The sequence below is a fragment of the Seriola aureovittata genome, chromosome 11 (genome assembly GCF_021018895.1).
Source record: "Seriola aureovittata isolate HTS-2021-v1 ecotype China chromosome 11, ASM2101889v1, whole genome shotgun sequence".
NCBI lineage: Eukaryota > Metazoa > Chordata > Actinopteri > Carangiformes > Carangidae > Seriola > Seriola aureovittata.
The window spans coordinates 572,374-590,915 of NC_079374.1; the positions used below are offsets into that span (position 1 = coordinate 572,374).

At 46.1% G+C, this 18,542-nt stretch overlaps 1 protein-coding gene across 1 annotated transcript in view; it reads left to right on the top strand.

Annotated features, from left to right (window-relative positions):
- Nucleotides 1-18,542, top strand: part of LOC130177603 (titin-like) — a 174,918-nt gene that overhangs the window by 128,666 nt on the left and 27,710 nt on the right. Inside the window, exons 196-198 of the mRNA XM_056389497.1 lie at nt 1-588; nt 744-1,046; nt 1,179-18,509. Of these exons, the coding sequence (XP_056245472.1) occupies nt 1-588; nt 744-1,046; nt 1,179-18,509 (18,222 nt within the window). The remainder of the gene's footprint in view (nt 589-743; nt 1,047-1,178; nt 18,510-18,542) is intronic.

The window sequence follows — 18,542 nt, forward strand, 5'->3', positions numbered from 1 at the left end:
CTGCACCAACCATTATTATTGATGCTCAGGTGATGGAGGGTCTGACTGTCCGAGCCGGTGATACCATTGTTATTACTGCCACAAGCATTTTAGGCAAACCTGCACCAACTTCATGCTGGTCAAAGGGAGGAAAGTACTTTAAACCCTCTGACATTGTTCAAATTGAGACCACCGCAACTTCCTCTACTCTATCCATTAAATATGCCGGTAGGAAGGACTCTGGAGACTATACCATAACTGCCAGCAACCCCTTCGGTGTAAAGGAGGAAACTGTTAAGGTCAAAGTTCTGGATGTTCCCGGAGCTCCTGGGCCCGTTGAATGCAGTGGTATCTCATCTGAAAAAGTGACTCTTACGTGGACAGCACCTACTGAGGATGGAGGCTCGCCTATCAAATATTACACCATCGAGAAGAGAGAGACCAGCCGCCTGCTCTGGACTGTCCTGGAAGAGAACGTCATCAACTGTCACTATGTGGCCAACAAGCTCATCCAGGGGAATGAGTACTTCTTCAGAGTCTCTGCTGTTAACCAGTATGGTGCCAGTGAGCCTTCTCACTCGGAGGCAGTCAAGATGGTTGATAGATTTGGTATGTACAGTTAATTTACGTTTTTTATTGCATTTTACATCCTGCATTTTCATTTACATTTTTTTTTCACCTAAATAATATAAATATAATATCTCTGGAAGAGGAATACAGACTACTAAGATTCATGAATGTGTTTCATTTATCTATACTTTTAGGTCCTCCTGGTCCACCATCCAAACCAGAGGTTGATAAAGTGGATGGACATTCAGTCACTGTGAAGTGGAGGAGACCAGCTGAGGATGGAGGAAGTGATATCATTGGTTACTGTGTTGAGAAGAAGGAGAAAAAGGCTATGGGATGGGTCAGGGCATCCAAGAAATCCATTGCTGAGCTCAGCTACGAAGTCACCGGTCTCACTGAGGGTGTGGAGTATGAGTTCCGTGTTCTTGCTGAGAACAAAGCTGGCTTTGGAGAGCCGAGTGAACCATCTATGCCTGTCAGAACAATAGTCGTTGCCTGTAAGTAAAAATAAGTGTTTCAGCTGTGAAAAGCAAACAGGCCACCACACCAATATTACATTATTTTATTATCAACCGTTTTTACAGAATGCTGTACTTAATTTTACACTAACCACCGCTTTTGTCTGGCAGATGTGCCTGGACCTCCAGTGAATCCAAGAGTCACAGACACAACCAAGACCACTGCCACACTGAACTGGGGAAAACCTCTTGATAATGGTGGACTTCAAGTAACTGGGTATGTGATTGAACACAAGAAAGAAGGAACAGAAGAATGGATTAAGGATACTCCTTCATCTCTACTTAGGATCACAGAATTTGTTGTTCCTGGGCTGGAGACTGGTGCAAAATACCACTTCAGAATTAGTGCTGTGAATGCTAAGGGGGCAGGTGAACCTGCTGAAACTCAAGAGCTGGTTGAGATCGTGGAGCGTGCAGCTGAGCCAGATTTGGAGCTGGATGTTGAGCTGAGAAGAACCCTTGTGGTCAGGGCGGGCTGCTCCATACGACTCTTTGTGCCAATCAAGGGACGTCCTACACCTACAGTCACCTGGACTAAGGAGGGTGGTCCTGTCCCACGGGCAGTCATTGACACCACCGAGTCATTTACAATGCTGCTTATTCCTGAGAGTTCAAGGATTGATGCAGGCAAATATGAGCTTACCCTCGAAAATTCAGCTGGAAAGAAAAGTGCTGATATACATGTGAGAGTTCTGGATTCACCTGGACCTCCACTTAACCTGAAACCCATCAAGATTGACAAGGAAAGTATTACTCTTCAGTGGGAGATGCCTCTTATCGATGGTGGAGCCAAGATCACAAACTATGTCATTGAGAAGAGGGAATCAACACGCAAGGCTTTCGCTACTGCCGTTACAAATTGTCCACATACTTCAATCAGGATTGGTGATTTGGGTGAGGGTTGTGAGTACTATTTCAGAGTGTCTGCCGAGAATGAGTATGGCATTGGCGAGGCTGTTGAAACTACAGATCCAATTCGTGCATCCCAGGCACCAACTCCTCCAGAGAGTATTATTCCTACTGATGTCACCAAGAGCTCTGTGAGCCTGGCTTGGACCAAACCCAAGCACGATGGTGGAAGCAGAATAACAGGATACGTCCTGGAAGCCCAGAAGAAGGGAACTGATCAGTGGGCCCACGTAACAACAGTCAAGGCCATGGATTTCACTGTGAAAAATCTCAATGAGAATGAGGAGTACATTTTCCGTGTAATGGCTGTCAACCATTCAGGCAGAAGCGCTCCACGTGAGAGCAAACCCATTGCTGTTAAGGATTCTACTTCACTGCCTGAGTTTGACCTGCGTGGCGTATGTCAGAAGATTGTTATTGCCAAGGCAGGCGATGACATCAAGGTTGAGATCCCAGTTATGGGACGTCCTAGACCAACTATCTCCTGGCAGAAGGATGGCGCAGCCCTGAAGCTCACGCAGAGAACCAATGTGGAGACTACCGCTGCTACTGTTGTCCTCAGCATCAATGAATGCAACCGAGCCGACAGTGGCGTCTACACCATGACAGGAAAGAACATTGTTGGTTCTGTGATAGATAACATCACCGTCAAAGTACATGATGTACCAGGGCCACCTAAGGGACCCATTAAGATTGTGGAGATATCTCGTACCTATTGTGTCTTTGCATGGGACACTCCTGAGAATGATGGAGGTGTTCCAATCAATAATTACGTTGTTGAGATCAGAGACACCACTTCCCAAACATGGACAGAGCTGTCCTCCACTGTCATCCGTACCATGTTCAAAGCCATCCGATTAAACACTGGATCAGAGTACCAATTCAGAGTAAAGGCTAAGAACAGATATGGTGTTGGACCTCCCATCACCTCAGCAGCAGTGGTGGCTGCCTATCCATTTAAAGTCCCTGGACCTCCTGGCACTCCTAGTGTTGTTGCATTTACCAAGGACTCTATAACGATTGGCTGGAATGAGCCTGTGTCTGATGGTGGAAATGAAGTCATTGGTTATCATGTGGAAAGGAAAGAAAGAAGCAGTATTATATGGCACAAGATCAGTAAGGGTATTGTGAAAGGAAACATCTTTAAAACCACTGGGCTTGAAGATGGTGTTGCCTATGAGTTCCGTGTCATGGCTGAAAACATGGCTGGAATTGGTAAGCCCAGCAAGGCCTCAGAAGCAATACTGGCCTTGGACCCTGTAGACCCACCAGGCCAGCCTGTGCCAATATTTGTCAACAAGAATGTCATCACTATTCAGTGGACAAAGCCTGAGTATGATGGTGGCTTCAAAATCACTGGCTACACAGTTGAGAAGAAAGAACTTCCAGCTGGTCGCTGGATCAGAGCCAACTTCACCAACATCATTGAGACAACTTTCACTGTCAGTGGGCTGACACAAGATGCCTCCTATGAGTTCCGTGTCATAGCCAGAAACTCAGCAGGTGCAGTAAGTGTGCCCTCTGACCCCTCAGACCCAATTATCTGCAAAGATGACATTATCGAGCCACGCATTATGGTCGATGCCATCTTTAAGGATGTTGTTCTACTGAAGGCAGGAGAATCTTTCAAGCTTGATGCTGACATTGCTGGTCAACCAACACCATCTATGGTTTGGACCAAGAATGGAAAGGAGATTGAGAACACAATGAAACTGGATGTTAAGTTCACTGAACTGACAACCACTCTCACCAACAAGGACTCTGTCAGATCCGATGGAGGAGAATTTGTTTTGACTGCCACTAATGTTGGTGGATTTGCTAAGCACATCTTTAATGTTAAAGTGCTCGACAGACCTGGACCACCAGTTGGACCTCTTAAGGTGTCTGATGTCACAGCTGATAACTGTGTACTGACCTGGGCTCCACCTGCAGATGATGGCGGTGCCAAGATTGAAGGATATGTGGTTGAGAAGCGTGAGTCAAGCAGACTGGTTTGGACCAATGTGGTTTCAGACCTACAGACTACACAATATAAGGTGGCTAAGCTGCTTAAAGGAAATGAATACATCTTCAGAGTTATGGCAGTAAACAAATATGGACTTGGCGAGTCTCTTGAATCAGAACCAACTATTGCAGATAACCCATATGTTGTTCCAGATCCTCCAGAGAATCCTGAGGTGACAGCTATCACTAAAGATTCAATGGTTCTTATGTGGCAAGCACCTAAGAGTGATGGCGGAACTCCCATCACCAACTACAATATTGAAAGGAAAGACAGAATAGGCCTGCGCTGGGTCAAATGCAACAAGAGAAAGGTCAAAGATCTTCAGTTCAAGGCAGCAGGCCTTGTTAATGGACATGAATATGAATTTAGAGTAATAGCTGAGAATGCTGCTGGAGTGAGTGCACCAAGTGTCTCCAGTCCATTCTACAAGGCAACTGATGGACTGTACAAGCCAGGGACTCCATGCAACCCCAGAATCTTGGACACAACCAAGTCCTCAATTACTGTTGCCTGGAACAAACCTGTGTATGATGGTGGCTCTGACATCACTGGCTACATTGTAGAGACATGCATCCCATCTGAAAAGGAAGAAGAGGAGGAATGGACCATTGTGACACCCAAAGAAGGTCTCATTGCCACCTCATTCACCATTATTAACCTGAAGGAGAACCAGGAGTACAAGATCAACATCTCAGCTGTCAACAGTGAAGGAATTGGAGATGCAGCATCTGTACCGGACAATACCAAGGCAGAGGACAGGCTCCTCCCACCTGAGATGGATTTGGATGCTGAGCTCCGCAAGGTTGTGAGTCTTAGAGCTTGCTGCTCACTTAGACTGTTTGTGCCAATCAGAGGCAGACCAGCTCCTCAGGCCAAATGGACCAAAGGAGATGGTGAGCCAATTGAGAGGGCAACCATTGACAGCACAACATCATACACATCACTTGTTATTGAAAATGTAAACAGATTTGACAGTGGAAAGTATAATCTTACAATTGAAAACAGCTCTGGCTCCAGGACTGTTACAGTCCAAGTTAGGGTGCTTGATACACCAAGTGCCCCACAGAATCTGAAGATTACTGCTGTAACAAATGAAGCTGTCACTCTGACTTGGGATCCACCAGTGAATGATGGAGGAGTTAAGATTAAGAACTATATTGTTGAAAAACGTGAGTCGACAAGGAAAGCATACGCCACGGTCAATGCTCTATGTCATCATACCACCTTCACAATTGGCCAGCTCCTGGAAGGATGCAATTATTACTTCAGAGTTTTGGCCGAGAATGAATATGGCATTGGCTTGCCCATTGAGACTGGTGAATCAATTAAAGTGTCTGAGAAACCACAGCCACCTGGCAAAGTCACTCTTAAGGATGTTACCAAAAACAGTGTCACCCTCTCCTGGGAGAAGCCAGAGCATGATGGTGGCAGCAGAGTAGGCTGTTATGTTGTTGAGATCCAGCCTAAAGGTGTTGATAAGTGGACCCAGGCTGTGATTGTAAAGGAAACAGAAGCTACAATTAGTGGACTCAATGCAGGTGAAGAATACATGTTCCGTGTAGCAGCGAGAAATGAGAAGGGAACAAGTGACCCACGCCAAATCGGTGTACCTGTGATTGTAAAAGATCTTGTGATTGCACCTGTTGCCAAACTGCTGTTCAACACATTCAGCGTGTTGGCTGGAGAAGACCTGACAGTGGAGGTTCCATATGTTGCACGTCCCAAAGCAGCTGTCTCCTGGGTAAAGGATGGTCAGCCTCTGAAAAGGACTACCAGAGTTAACTTTGGTGCAACAGACACAATGCTGAACCTCAAAATAAAAGAGGCTACTAAAGATGATGTTGGACACTATCTCATTACTCTCACCAATACAGCAGGAGAGACAACGGCAAACATTGGCATAGTTGTCCTTGACAAACCTGGCCAGCCAAGTGGTCCAATTAAGGTGGAGGAAGTCACTTCTGACAGTGTAACCATCTCCTGGAACCCACCTGAGTATGATGGTGGTTGCACCATCAAAAACTACATTGTGGAAAAGAGAGACACATCTACAACTAACTGGATGGTTGTATCTCCTAACCTTGCAAGGACCAAAATCAAGGCAGGCAGACTGAAGACTGGCTCCGAATATCAGTTTAGAATCACAGCAGAGAACAGATATGGAAAAGGCCCAACTCTTGTATCAGAATGTATTGTGGCTCAATACCCATATAGGCTCCCAGGACCCCCAGGAACACCATCCATTGCAGCCTGGACCAAGGACAGCATGGTAGTGGCCTGGAATGAACCTGTGAATGATGGTGGAAGCGCCATCTTGGGCTACCATCTTGAACGTAAGGAGAGAAACAGCATCCTGTGGATAAAACTTAACAAGTCCCTTATTACTGACCAAACCTTCAAGACCACTGGCTTGGAACCAGGAATGGAGTATGAATACAGAGTTTATGCTGAAAACATTGTCGGAATAGGCAAAGTGAGCAAAGTGTCTGAGGGTCATGTTGCTAGAGATCCCTGCGATCCTCCTGGCACCCCAGAGGCAACAAAGATCACTAAAGACTCTGTGACCATTGTTTGGACCAAACCTGAGTATGATGGTGGTGCAAAGGTTACAGGTTACATTGTGGAAAAGAAGGAGCTTCCTGAAGGTCGTTGGCAGAAGGCTAACTTTACTAACATCATTGAGACAGAATATGTGGCAACTGGACTTGTGCAGGACGATCAGTATGAGTTCCGTGTCATTGCCAGAAATGCTGCTGGTGTTTTCAGTCTGCCCTCTTACAGCACTGGTCCTATCACTGCCAGGGATGAGATTGACCCACCACGCATCAGTATTGACCCTGAGTACACACAAACCATTGTGGTTAATGCTGGAGACAACTTCAAGATTGATGCAGATGTTCATGGCAAACCCTTGCCCTCTATCCACTGGATGAAAGGAGAGCAAGAACTGGGCAACACCATTCATAGAGAAATTAAGAACACACCCATCAGAGCTTTTATATCTGTCAAGGAAGCTAAACTTTCTGATGGAGGCCAATACACTCTGCTGTTGAAAAATCCAGGGGGTGAAAAGGCTGTACAGGTCAATGTGGTTGTTCTAGATAAACCAGGAGAACCACAAGGACCTCTTGTTTTTACAGGAATAACCAAAGACCAATGTTGCCTTGCATGGAAAGCGCCAATACAAGATGGTGGCAGTAAGATCTCTCACTACACTGTGGAGAGGAGAGAGACAAGCAGACTTGTCTGGACTGTTGTTGACCCAAAAGTGGAGAATATTTGTCTAAAGGTCACTAAGCTCCTGGAAGGAAATGAGTACATCTTTAGAGTCCGTGCTGTCAACCAGTTTGGAGTGGGTGCACCACTGGAGTCTGCTGCTGTCATAATCAAAGATCCATATGTGCCCCCTGGGTCACCAAAGAGTTTAGAAGTTTCACATGTTAAAAAAGATTCAATGGTGCTCACCTGGGAGGCTCCTCCTGAAGATGGAGGCAGTCCTATCACTGGATACATCATTGAGAAACATGACAAAGAGGGTGTAAGATGGACCAGATGTAACAGACAAACTGTCACTGACTTAACTTTAAAGGTCACTGGACTCCTGGAGAGCCACCTTTATGAATTCAGAGTTGCTGCTGAGAATGCTGTTGGGGTCGGTGAGCCAACCTCCCCAACTGTATTCTACAAAGCTCTTGATCCCATCTTCAAGCCTGGCCCACCACACAATCCAAAGGTCACTGACACAACTAAAACCTCTGTATTCCTATCATGGAGTAAGCCTGTGTGTGATGGGGGCTGTGAAATTCAGGGCTACATTGTTGAGTGTTGCACTACCACAATGTCAGCAGAGCCAGCTGAGGCTCCTGCTGAAGCCCAAGCTGAAGAGGCAGCTGCCACAGATGCACCTGCTGAGGAGTGGATAATGTGCACACCACCAACAGGTGTGAAAAAGACCAAGTTTGAAGTTGTAAAACTGAAGGAAAACCAGGCCTACAGGTTTAGAGTATGTGCTATTAACAAAGTTGGAGTTGGCGAGCATGCCGATGTCTCTGGAGCTGTTGTTGCCCAGGACAGGACAGAAGAGCCAGATCTTGACATTGACCCAGAACTGAGAAAGATTGTGACCATTAAGGCTGGAGCTTCCCTTAGGCTGTTTATCCCCATCAAAGGAAGACCCACTCCTACCATCAAGTGGGACAAGGATGAAGCTGCCCTTAAAGAAACTGCTCAAGTTGAAGTGACCAGCAGTTACACATCCCTTGTAATTGACAAGATGAGCAGAAATGACAGTGGAAAATATACGGTCACTGCAGAGAACTCAAGTGGAACAAAATCTGCATTTGTTGTTGTCCGTGTTCTTGACACACCTAGTGCTCCTGTTAACCTCAAAGTGAAAGAAATTACAAACCAGTCAGTGACATTGGCATGGGAACCACCACTGTTGGATGGTGGATCCAAGATCAAGAATTACATTGTTGAAAAGAGAGAAAGCACACGTAAAACATATGCAGCTGCTGTAACAAATTGTCATGCTCTTTCGTGGAAGATTGAGCCACTCCAGGAGGGTTGTAGTTACTACTTCCGAGTGCTTGCTGAGAATGCACATGGTGTTGGCCTGCCTGCAGCAACTGTTGACCCTCTTAAGGTCTCAGAGGTGCCCCAGTCTCCAAAGAACTTGATTGTTACAGACCAAACCAAAACAAGCATCTCTTTGGCCTGGGAGAAGCCTGAGTATGATGGTGGTAGCAGAGTCATGCAGTACCTGCTTGAGGTGCAGCTTAAAGGCCAGGAGAAGTGGTCTGGTGTTAACACATTTAAAACAATGGAAGCTACTGTTTCCAAACTGAACCCAGGAGAGGAGTATCTATTCAGAGTTACAGCAATCAATGATAAGGGAAAGAGTGATCCAAAAGTCCTCGCTGGTCCAGTAATGACCAAGGACTTGGTCTTTGAGCCTGATGTTCGACCAGCATTCAGCAGCTACAGTGTCCATGTGGGCAAAGACATGAATATTGACATACCCATCTTTGGACGTCCTAAGCCAGCAGTCTCATGGACTAAAGATGGAGCTCCTTTGAAGGTCACAACCAGAGTCAACATTCTCAATACACCAACACATACAACACTCAGCATTAAGGACGCAGCAGGTGATGATGGTGGCATGTACAGTATAAATGTTTCCAACTCTGCTGGAAAGAAGGACACAACAGTTGAAATCATTGTACTTGACAAGCCTGGCCCTCCATCTGGCCCTGTGAGGTTTGATGAAATCACAACACAGAGTATCTCTATTTCATGGGATCCACCAAAACACAATGGCGGCTGCCAGATTTCAAACTACATTGTGCAAAAGAGAGATACTACTACAACAACATGGGAAAATGTCAGCATCAACTGTGCCAGAACCTCCATTAAAGTGCCTAGATTGAAGACCGGTGCTGAGTACCAGTTCAGGATCATTGCTCAGAACCGCTATGGCAAGAGTCATGGCCTGGATTCATCTGCTGTGGTCGCTCAGTACCCATACAGAGAGCCAGGACCCCCTGGCACTCCTTTCATCGCCTCTCTCTCTAGGGACCACCAGATTGTTGAGTGGCATGAGCCTGTCACAGATGGAGGAAGCCCTGTTCTCGGCTACCATCTTGAAAGGAAAGAGAGAAATAGTATTCTCTGGGTCAAGATTAACAAGACACTTATTCACGAGACTACTTTCAAGAGTCACCCCTTGGAGGAGGGTGTCGAGTATGAATACAGGGCATATGCTGAAAATATTGTGGGCATTGGCAGGTGCAGTAAGATCTCAGAGGGCTGCGTTGCCCGTGACCCATGTGATCCTCCTGGTACACCAGAAGCCATCCATGTGACCAAAGATACCATTGTCATTCAGTGGACTAAACCAGAGTATGATGGTGGCAGTAATATAACTGGCTATACTGTGGAGAAGCGTGATATGCCAGAGGGCAGGTGGGTAAGAGCGAACTTCACTAATGTGATTGAGACCAAGTTTACTGTGACTGGACTGACTGAAAATGCACAGTATGACTTCAGAGTCATTGCTAAAAACGCTGTTGGCACCATCAGTAAGCCATCCTTCAACAGTGGACCAACCACTGCAAGTGATAAGGTGGAGGCACCCAAATTTTCCATTGACCCAGCATTCACCAAGGCCATTATCATCAATGCCGGAGAGACATTTAAGCTGGATGCCGATGTCCACGGAAAGCCACTTCCTGCAATCCAGTGGTTCAAGGATGAAAAACCAATAGAGAATACTCTCAGACTAGAGATCAAAAACACAGAACACCATGCAATGATTGTCATTAAGGACTCTGTTAGAATTGATGGTGGAGTCTACACGCTCCAGCTGACAAATGAGGCTGGCAGTGAAATTGTGCCATTTAAGGTTGTGGTCCTGGACAGGCCTAGCCCATGTGAAGGACCCCTCCACATCACTGGAGTAGCTGAAGATAGATGTACACTGGTATGGCGTGCCCCTCTACATGATGGAGGTAGTCCTATTACACATTATATCATTGAGAGAAGAGAGACCAGCCGTCTAGCTTGGACTGTTGTTTCTAACAGCTGTGAGACAACATGCTACAAAGTCACCAAACTGTTGGAAGGTAATGAGTATATGTTCCGTGTCATGGCAGTTAACAGTTATGGTGTCAATGAGCCACTCGAGTCTGGTGGAGTGATTATGAAGACTCCATTTGTTCCTCCTGGTCCACCTCATGTTGAGGATGTATCCAACATTGCCCATGATGGCATGACCATCACTTGGTCTGCCCCTGAGTCTGATGGTGGCAGTGATATTACCAATTACATAATTGAAAAGAAGGACAGAGCTGGAATCAAATGGACCAGATGCAATAGGCAGAAGGTCACTGACCTCTCCTTTAGAGTAACAGGCCTAACCACTGGCCATGAGTATGAGTTCAGAGTGGTTGCCGAGAATGTAGTTGGAGTCGGAGAGCCAAGCCTTCCAAGTTCATACTACAAGGCCTGTGATCCCAAGTACAAACCTGGTGCCCCAGCATATGTGCATGTGATTGACTCCACAAAGAGTTCGCTTACAGTGTCATGGGGTAAGCCTCTGTCTGACGGTGGCAGCACCATCCAAGGATACATTGTTGAAGTTTGCAAGGCTGAAGAGGAGGAATGGACCATGGTTACTCCCCCAACTGGCCTGCGTGTCAATAAATATGAAGTTACCAAACTTACTGAGGGTCAGGAATACAACATCCGGGTGTGCGCTCTGAACAAACTGGGAGTTGGTGAGCCAGCAGCTCTCTCGGGAACAGCTAAGCCAGAGGAAAGGGTGGACCCACCACAGATCCACCTTGACTCTGAGCTAAGGAAGGGCATCACTTTGAAAGCTGGTGGATCTGTTAGAATCCATATTCCATTTAAGGGCAGGCCAACACCTGAGATTAAGTGGACTAAGGATGAGGGAGACCTGACTGAAAAGGCAGTAGTTGAGAAGGCCCTCAACTTCACACAGCTGTCCATTGACTCATGTGACAGGAGTGATTCTGGAAAATACACATTAAGCCTGACCAACAGCAGTGGCTCTGTGTCTGAATTTGTTGCCGTTAAGGTCCTAGATACACCTGGAGCCCCACATAATCTTGTGGTTAAAGACATAAAAAAGGACTCGATCACCCTTGCATGGGATGCCCCCTTGGTTGATGGAGGTTCTAAAATCAAGAACTATGTAATTGACAAACGTGAATCAACCAGAAAGGCATATGCAAATGTGTCCACTAAGTGCACAAAGACAACATTCAAAGTTGAGAACCTGATTGAAGGTGCTATGTACTACTTCAGAGTCATGGCTGAGAATGACTGTGGAGTTGGCCAAGCTGTTGAAACAAAGACGGCTTCCAAGGCATCTGAGGTACCACTGCCTGTTGGAAAAGTATTCCTCACTGATGTCACCAAGGCCACTGTCTCACTGGCCTGGGAGAAACCTGAGCATGATGGAGGCAGTAGAATTGGTGGCTACCTAATTGAGATGCTGCCCAAAGGTACAGATAAGTGGGGAGTTGCAGCAAATACAAAGACATGCGAGGGTACTGTCAAAGGACTCACAGCTGGAACAGAATACTTATTCCGTATCATTGCTCATAACGAGAAGGGAAAGAGTGAGCCAAAGGCACTTGCTGCACCAGTTATTGCCAGTGACATGACTATGGAGCCAAGCATTAAGATGCAATTCAACACGTACAGTGTATTAGCTGGAAAAGATATTAAGTTGGAGTTCCCTGTGCTTGGCAGGCCCAAACCCAAAGTTACCTGGACCAAGGATGGTCAAACATTAAAGGTGACATCCAGAGTCAATGTAGCAAACACTCCAGAAACAACTGCAATTCAAATTACTGAGGCATGCAAAGAAGACTTTGGTAAATACACTATTACAGCAACCAATACTGCTGGCACTGTCACTGAGGATGTGGCTGTCATTATCCTTGACAAGCCTGGTCCACCAACAGGTCCAGTCAAGGTTGTTGAAGTGAGCAACAACTTTGTCCATCTTGCTTGGGAGCCCCCAGAGTACACAGGTGGATGCCAGGTGAAGAACTATGTAGTGGAGAAGAGAGATACCACCACCACAACATGGCAGTCAGTCACTACACAGCTTGCTAGAACAGCTTTTAAGGTCACCAAGCTGAAGACTGGTGCAGAGTACCAGTTCAGAATTGTTGCTGAAAACAGATATGGAAAGGGTGCACCTCTGGACTCCAAGGCCATTGTTGTGCAGTATCCATATAAGCCACCAGGACCTCCAGGAACACCACATGTCAAATCTGCAACAAAGGAAATGATGATCATTGAATGGAATGAGCCAGTCAATGATGGTGGCAGTGCAGTTATTGGTTACCATCTGGAAAGCAAGGAGAGAAGCAGCATTCTGTGGAACAAACTGAACAAGACTATCATAACTGATACCCAGTTCAAGATCTGCAATCTTGAGGAGGGTATTGGATATGAATTCAGAGTTTATGCTGAAAATATTGTTGGTATTGGTAGATGCAGTAAAGTGTCTGACTCCTTTGTTGCTCGTGACCCATGTGATCCCCCTGGTGCTCCTGAAGCTGTATCTATTTCTAAGAATCTAATCAAGATTCAGTGGACCAAGCCTCAGTATGATGGTGGCAGCAAAGTGAATGGATATATTGTGGAAAGGAAAGATCTATCCTCCCCTGATGGGCGCTGGGTAAGAGCTAACTTCACCAATATCATTGAGACAGAGTATACCATCACTGGTCTGACCGAGAATGAGCAGTATGAATTTAGGGTTATTGCAAGAAATGCAGCAGGAGTCTTCAGTGAGCCATCTGATAGCTCTGGACCTATTACTGCTACTGATGAAATTGAAGCACCAAGGGCCTCGATGGATCCCAAATACAAGGATGTCATTGTTATCAATGCTGGAGAAAACTTGCTTCTTGATGCAGACATTCATGGAAAACCAATTCCTGATGTTGCCTGGCTAAAGGAGGGCAAGGAAATGGACAAAGCCCTGCGTATTGAAGTGAAGACTACAGAGAAGTGTGCAGCCATGACCATTAAGGATGTAACCAAGCTTGACAGTGGCCACTATGACCTTGTCCTCAAAAATCTGGGTGGTATAAAGACTTTCCCTATCACTGTCAAAGTTCTTGATAAACCAGGTCCACCCACTGGACCATTGAGAGTGACAGGAGTCATGGCTGATAGGTGCATCCTTTCCTGGTCTGAGCCAACTCTGGATGGTGGGGCTAGAATTACTCACTATGTCTTGGAGAAGAGAGAGACTAGCAGGCTGTCCTGGACAGTGGCTGCACCAGATATCAAGGGTCTGTTCTATAAACTAACAAGTTTGCTTCCTGGAAATGAATACATTTTCAGAGTCAGGGCACTGAACAAATATGGTGTTGGTGATTATCTTGAGAGTGAACCAATCATTGCACGTAATCCATACAAGCCACCTAGTGCTCCTGGAACCCCAGAAGCCAACCAAATCACAAAAGACTCTATGGTTCTGTCATGGACCGTTCCAGAACAGACTGGTGGAGCTGACATTGAAGGTTACCACCTTGAAAAACGTGACAAAGACAGTGTAAGATGGACAAAGTGTAACAGACAAAAGCTGACTGACACCCACTTCAAGGTCACAGGTCTGATGACAGATCACTTCTATGAGTTCCGTGTTGCTGCTGAGAATGAGGCTGGAATGGGAGACCTCAGTGAATTGTCCTTGTTCTACAGAGCATGTGATGCTACAACACCACCTGGGCCTCCACACCATCCTAAGGTGACAGACTACACAAAGTCCTCTGTGTCACTGTCATGGGGCAAACCTGACTTTGATGGCGGTGCCTATGTTAAGGGCTACATTGTTGAAATGAGGGAGTATACACCAGTGCCTGAATCAACAGAAGAGGCAGAAGAAGCACCAGCAGTAGAGACAATAGTTGAAAAAGTATGGACTATGTGCACTCCTCCCACTGGTATTCAGGCCACTAAACTCACTATCACAGACCTGAAGGAGGGTGGAGAGTACCAGTTCCGCATCTGTGCAATCAACTCTGAGGGAGTAGGGGAGGCTGCTAACATCCATGGCACTGTGGTTACTTCTGACAGAGTAGAAGCACCAGAGATTGAGCTGGATGCTGATCTCAGAAAGGTGGTATCTGTCCGTGCTGGTGGAACTCTGCGTCTCTTTGTCACTATCAGAGGAAGGCCTGAACCTGCTGTGAAATGGGAGAAGGTTGAAGGTACTCTTACTGACCGTGCTGCAGTTGACACCACCAGTTCATACACTATGCTTGTCATTGACAATGTCAACCGTTTTGACAGTGGAAAATACTCACTGACACTAGAGAACAGCAGTGGTACAAAATCTGCTATTGTTGCAGTGAGAATTTTGGATACACCAAGTGCACCGCAAAACTTTGCTGTAAAGGAGCTCAAGAAGGATTCAGTGACTCTTGCCTGGGATTCTCCACTCACTGATGGTGGTTCTAAAATCACAAACTACATCGTAGAGAAGAGAGAGTCTGTCAGGAAGGCCTATACTACTGTCACCAGCAACTGCACTGCTAACTCATTCAAGATTGAAGAGCTACCTGAGGGTGGCATGTTCTACTTCAGAGTCTGTGCTGTTAATGAATATGGTCAAGGACAGATGGTTGAAACAAAAGAAGTCAAAATATCTGAGGTACCTTTGCCACCAAGCAAGGTTACCCTTGTAGATTTGACAAAGACCAGCGTGTCACTGGCATGGGAAAAACCTGCTCATGATGGTGGAAGCAAAGTAATATGCTATAATGTTGAATTTAAGCCTAAGAGTGGAGACAAATGGGGCACAGCATGCACTGTCAAGGTGCCTGAAGCAACCATTCCTAATCTGACTCCTAATGAAGCCTATTTATTCAGAGTAGTTGCAATCAATGAGAAGGGAAAGAGTGAGCCAAAGGATCTTGGCTTGCCTGTTGTTGCAAAGGATGTTGCAATTGAACCATCCCTCAATTTACTGTTTACTACATACAGTGTGAAGGCTGGAGATGACCTAACTCTTGAGGTTCCAGTAAGAGGCAGGCCAAAGCCTGTTGTATCCTGGAAGAAGGATGGCCTTCCTTTGAAACAAACATCATCAGTGACCATCTTAAACACTGCAACCTCATCCAAAATACTCATCAAACAGGCAAGCAGAGAACATGTTGGCAAGTATGAGATCACCCTTGCCAACACAGCAGGAACTGTCACAACAGATGTTGGAGTTGTTGTCCTTGATAAACCAGGTCCACCTAAAGGTATAAAGGTGGATGCTGTGACCTCAGACAGCATCACACTGTCCTGGTCACCACCAGATTATGATGGTGGCTGCTCCATCAGTAACTATATTGTGGAGAAGAGAGACACAAACACACAGGAATGGCAGATGGCAGCAAGTAATGTTGCCAGGACATGTTTCAAGGCTGGCCGCCTGACACACGGAGCAGAGTACCAATTCCGTATCTATGCAGTTAATCGTTATGGAAAGAGTACATATCTGGATTCACCAGGAATTACTGCTCAGTATAACTTCAAACAACCTGGACCTCCTTCCACACCTATAGTGAAGTTGGCCACAAAGTCCTACATGTTGGTGATTTGGAATGAGCCAGTCAGTGATGGTGGTAGTCCTGTTCTGGGCTACCATGTGGAGAGGAAGGAACGTTCTAGCATTCTTTGGACAAAGATGAACAGAGGAATGATCAAAGATACAGAATACAAAGTCAATGCAATTGAAGAGGGCATGATGTATGAATACCGTATCTATGCTGAAAATATTGCTGGTATTGGTAAATGCAGCAAAGCTTGTGAAGCAGTAGCAGCCAGAGATCCATGTGATCCTCCAGGTACACCTGTGGTCACTGCTGTTACGAGAACATCTGTCTCTTTATCTTGGGATAAACCAGAGTATGATGGAGGAGCCAAGGTTTCTGGCTACATCATTGAGTGCAGAGACCTTCCTGAAGGACGCTGGACAAGGTGCAACTTTACCAATGTTCCTGAGACCCGCTATGATGTGACAGGCCTTACAGAAAACAGCCAGTATGACTTCCGTGTCATTGCTAAGAATGCAGCTGGTTTGTTCAGTGAACCATCTGACAACACTGGCCCCATCACTATCAAGGATGATGTGGATCCACCACGAATCATGATGGATGTCAAGTTCAGAGAGACAGTGTTTGTGAAAGCAGGTGAAACTCTGAAGATTAATGCTGACCTTGCTGGACGGCCTGCTCCAGTCATTTCCTGGACCAAGGATGGCAAAGAGATTGAGCTGAGAGCCAGAATCCAGATTGTTTCTACAGATACCAGCACTTCTGTCATTGTCAAGGACTGTAGCAGGAGAGATTCTGGACAGTATGTGTTGACTCTACAGAATATTGCCGGAACAGTTACCATGCCAATAAACTGTGTGATTCTTGATAAGCCAGGACCTTCAGCAGGACCTCTGCAGATCACAGGTCTCACAGCGGAGGAGTGCACTCTGTCATGGGGTCCTCCTCAGGAGATAGGTGGTGCCAATATCACACATTATGTTGTTGAGAAGCGTGAGACCAGCCGCTTGGCATGGACACTGGTGAAGGGAGATGTCATAAAAACTTACTTCAAAGTCACAGGACTGCTTAAAGGCAATGAATATATCTTCAGGGTTTTGGCTGTCAACAAGCATGGACTTGGTGAGGCTCTGGAGAGTGAGGCAATAAAGGTTACAGATCCATACACATTTGCCACTGCCCCAGCTAGTGTTGATGTCACTACCATAACTGGAGATTCAATGACCCTCACCTGGTGCAAGCCAGCCAGTGATGGAGGCAGCCCCATTACTGGATATGTAATTGAGCGTCGTGAGAAGACAGGCATGCGCTGGGTCCGTGTGAACAGAGATCCAGTTGTTGAATGTACCACAGTAGCAACCAAACTGCGCAAGGGTTGTGAGTATGATTTCAGAGTTTATGCTGAAAACTCTGCTGGTTTAAGTCCCCCAAGTGAACCATCTGCAACCTTCAGAGCAATGGATCCTCTGGTTGTTCCTTCTCGCCCAACCAAACCAAAAATTGTCAGTTCAACCAAGGACAGTGTTTCCATTGTCTGGAAACCACCAACAAATGATGGTGGTGCTCCCATCCTTGGATACACTGTAGAATACAGAGATTATGTCCACAAACCAGAGCCAGAGGTTGAGGAAGAAGACGAGGAATATGAAGAGGAGGAGGACGAAGAGGAGGTACCTGAATCACCTGAAGACCTAGCAAGATGGGTTGAGGCGATCCCTCTTACCAAGAGCTTGGAATTCACAATCAAAGGACTCAAGACAGATGCAGAATATGAATTTTGTGTCAAGGCAATAAACAAAGTTGGCAGCAGTGTGCGTAGCCTGTATTCAGATGCAGCTGCAGCAATGGACAGAACTTCAGAGCCATCATTTGATGTTGACATTGAGATGCGGAAAGTACATCTTGTTAAGCATGGCACAGCATTTACTTTAAATGTACCATTCAAGGGCAAACCTGTCCCATCAGTGGACTGGACCAAGGAGGGTGTTGATCTCAAGGTCAGAGGAACCATTGAATCAACAGATTCCAGCACTTCACTGACTATTGAGAAGGCAACTAGAAATGACTCTGGGGAGTACAGCGTCACTATAGAATCACCACTTGGAAAAGCAACATTGCCCATGATTGTCAAGGTTCTCGACTCTCCAGGACCCCCTGTCAATGTTAAAGTTTCAGCTGTGACTCGGGATTCTGCAACGCTCACTTGGGAGGCTCCAGAGAATGATGGCGGTGATGCAGTGAAGGCCTACCATGTTGAAAAACGCGAGGCAAGTAAGAAGGCCTGGGTTTGTGTCACCAGCAACTGCCACGCACTTACTTACAAGGTTGAAGACTTGCAGGAGGGAGCCATCTATTACTTCAGAGTTATTGGAGAAAATGAGTATGGAGTGGGTGTCCCCCAGGAGGCCAAGGCTGGAACCAAGATTACAGGTAACATATGAATTTACTATCTCTTAAGTTGAT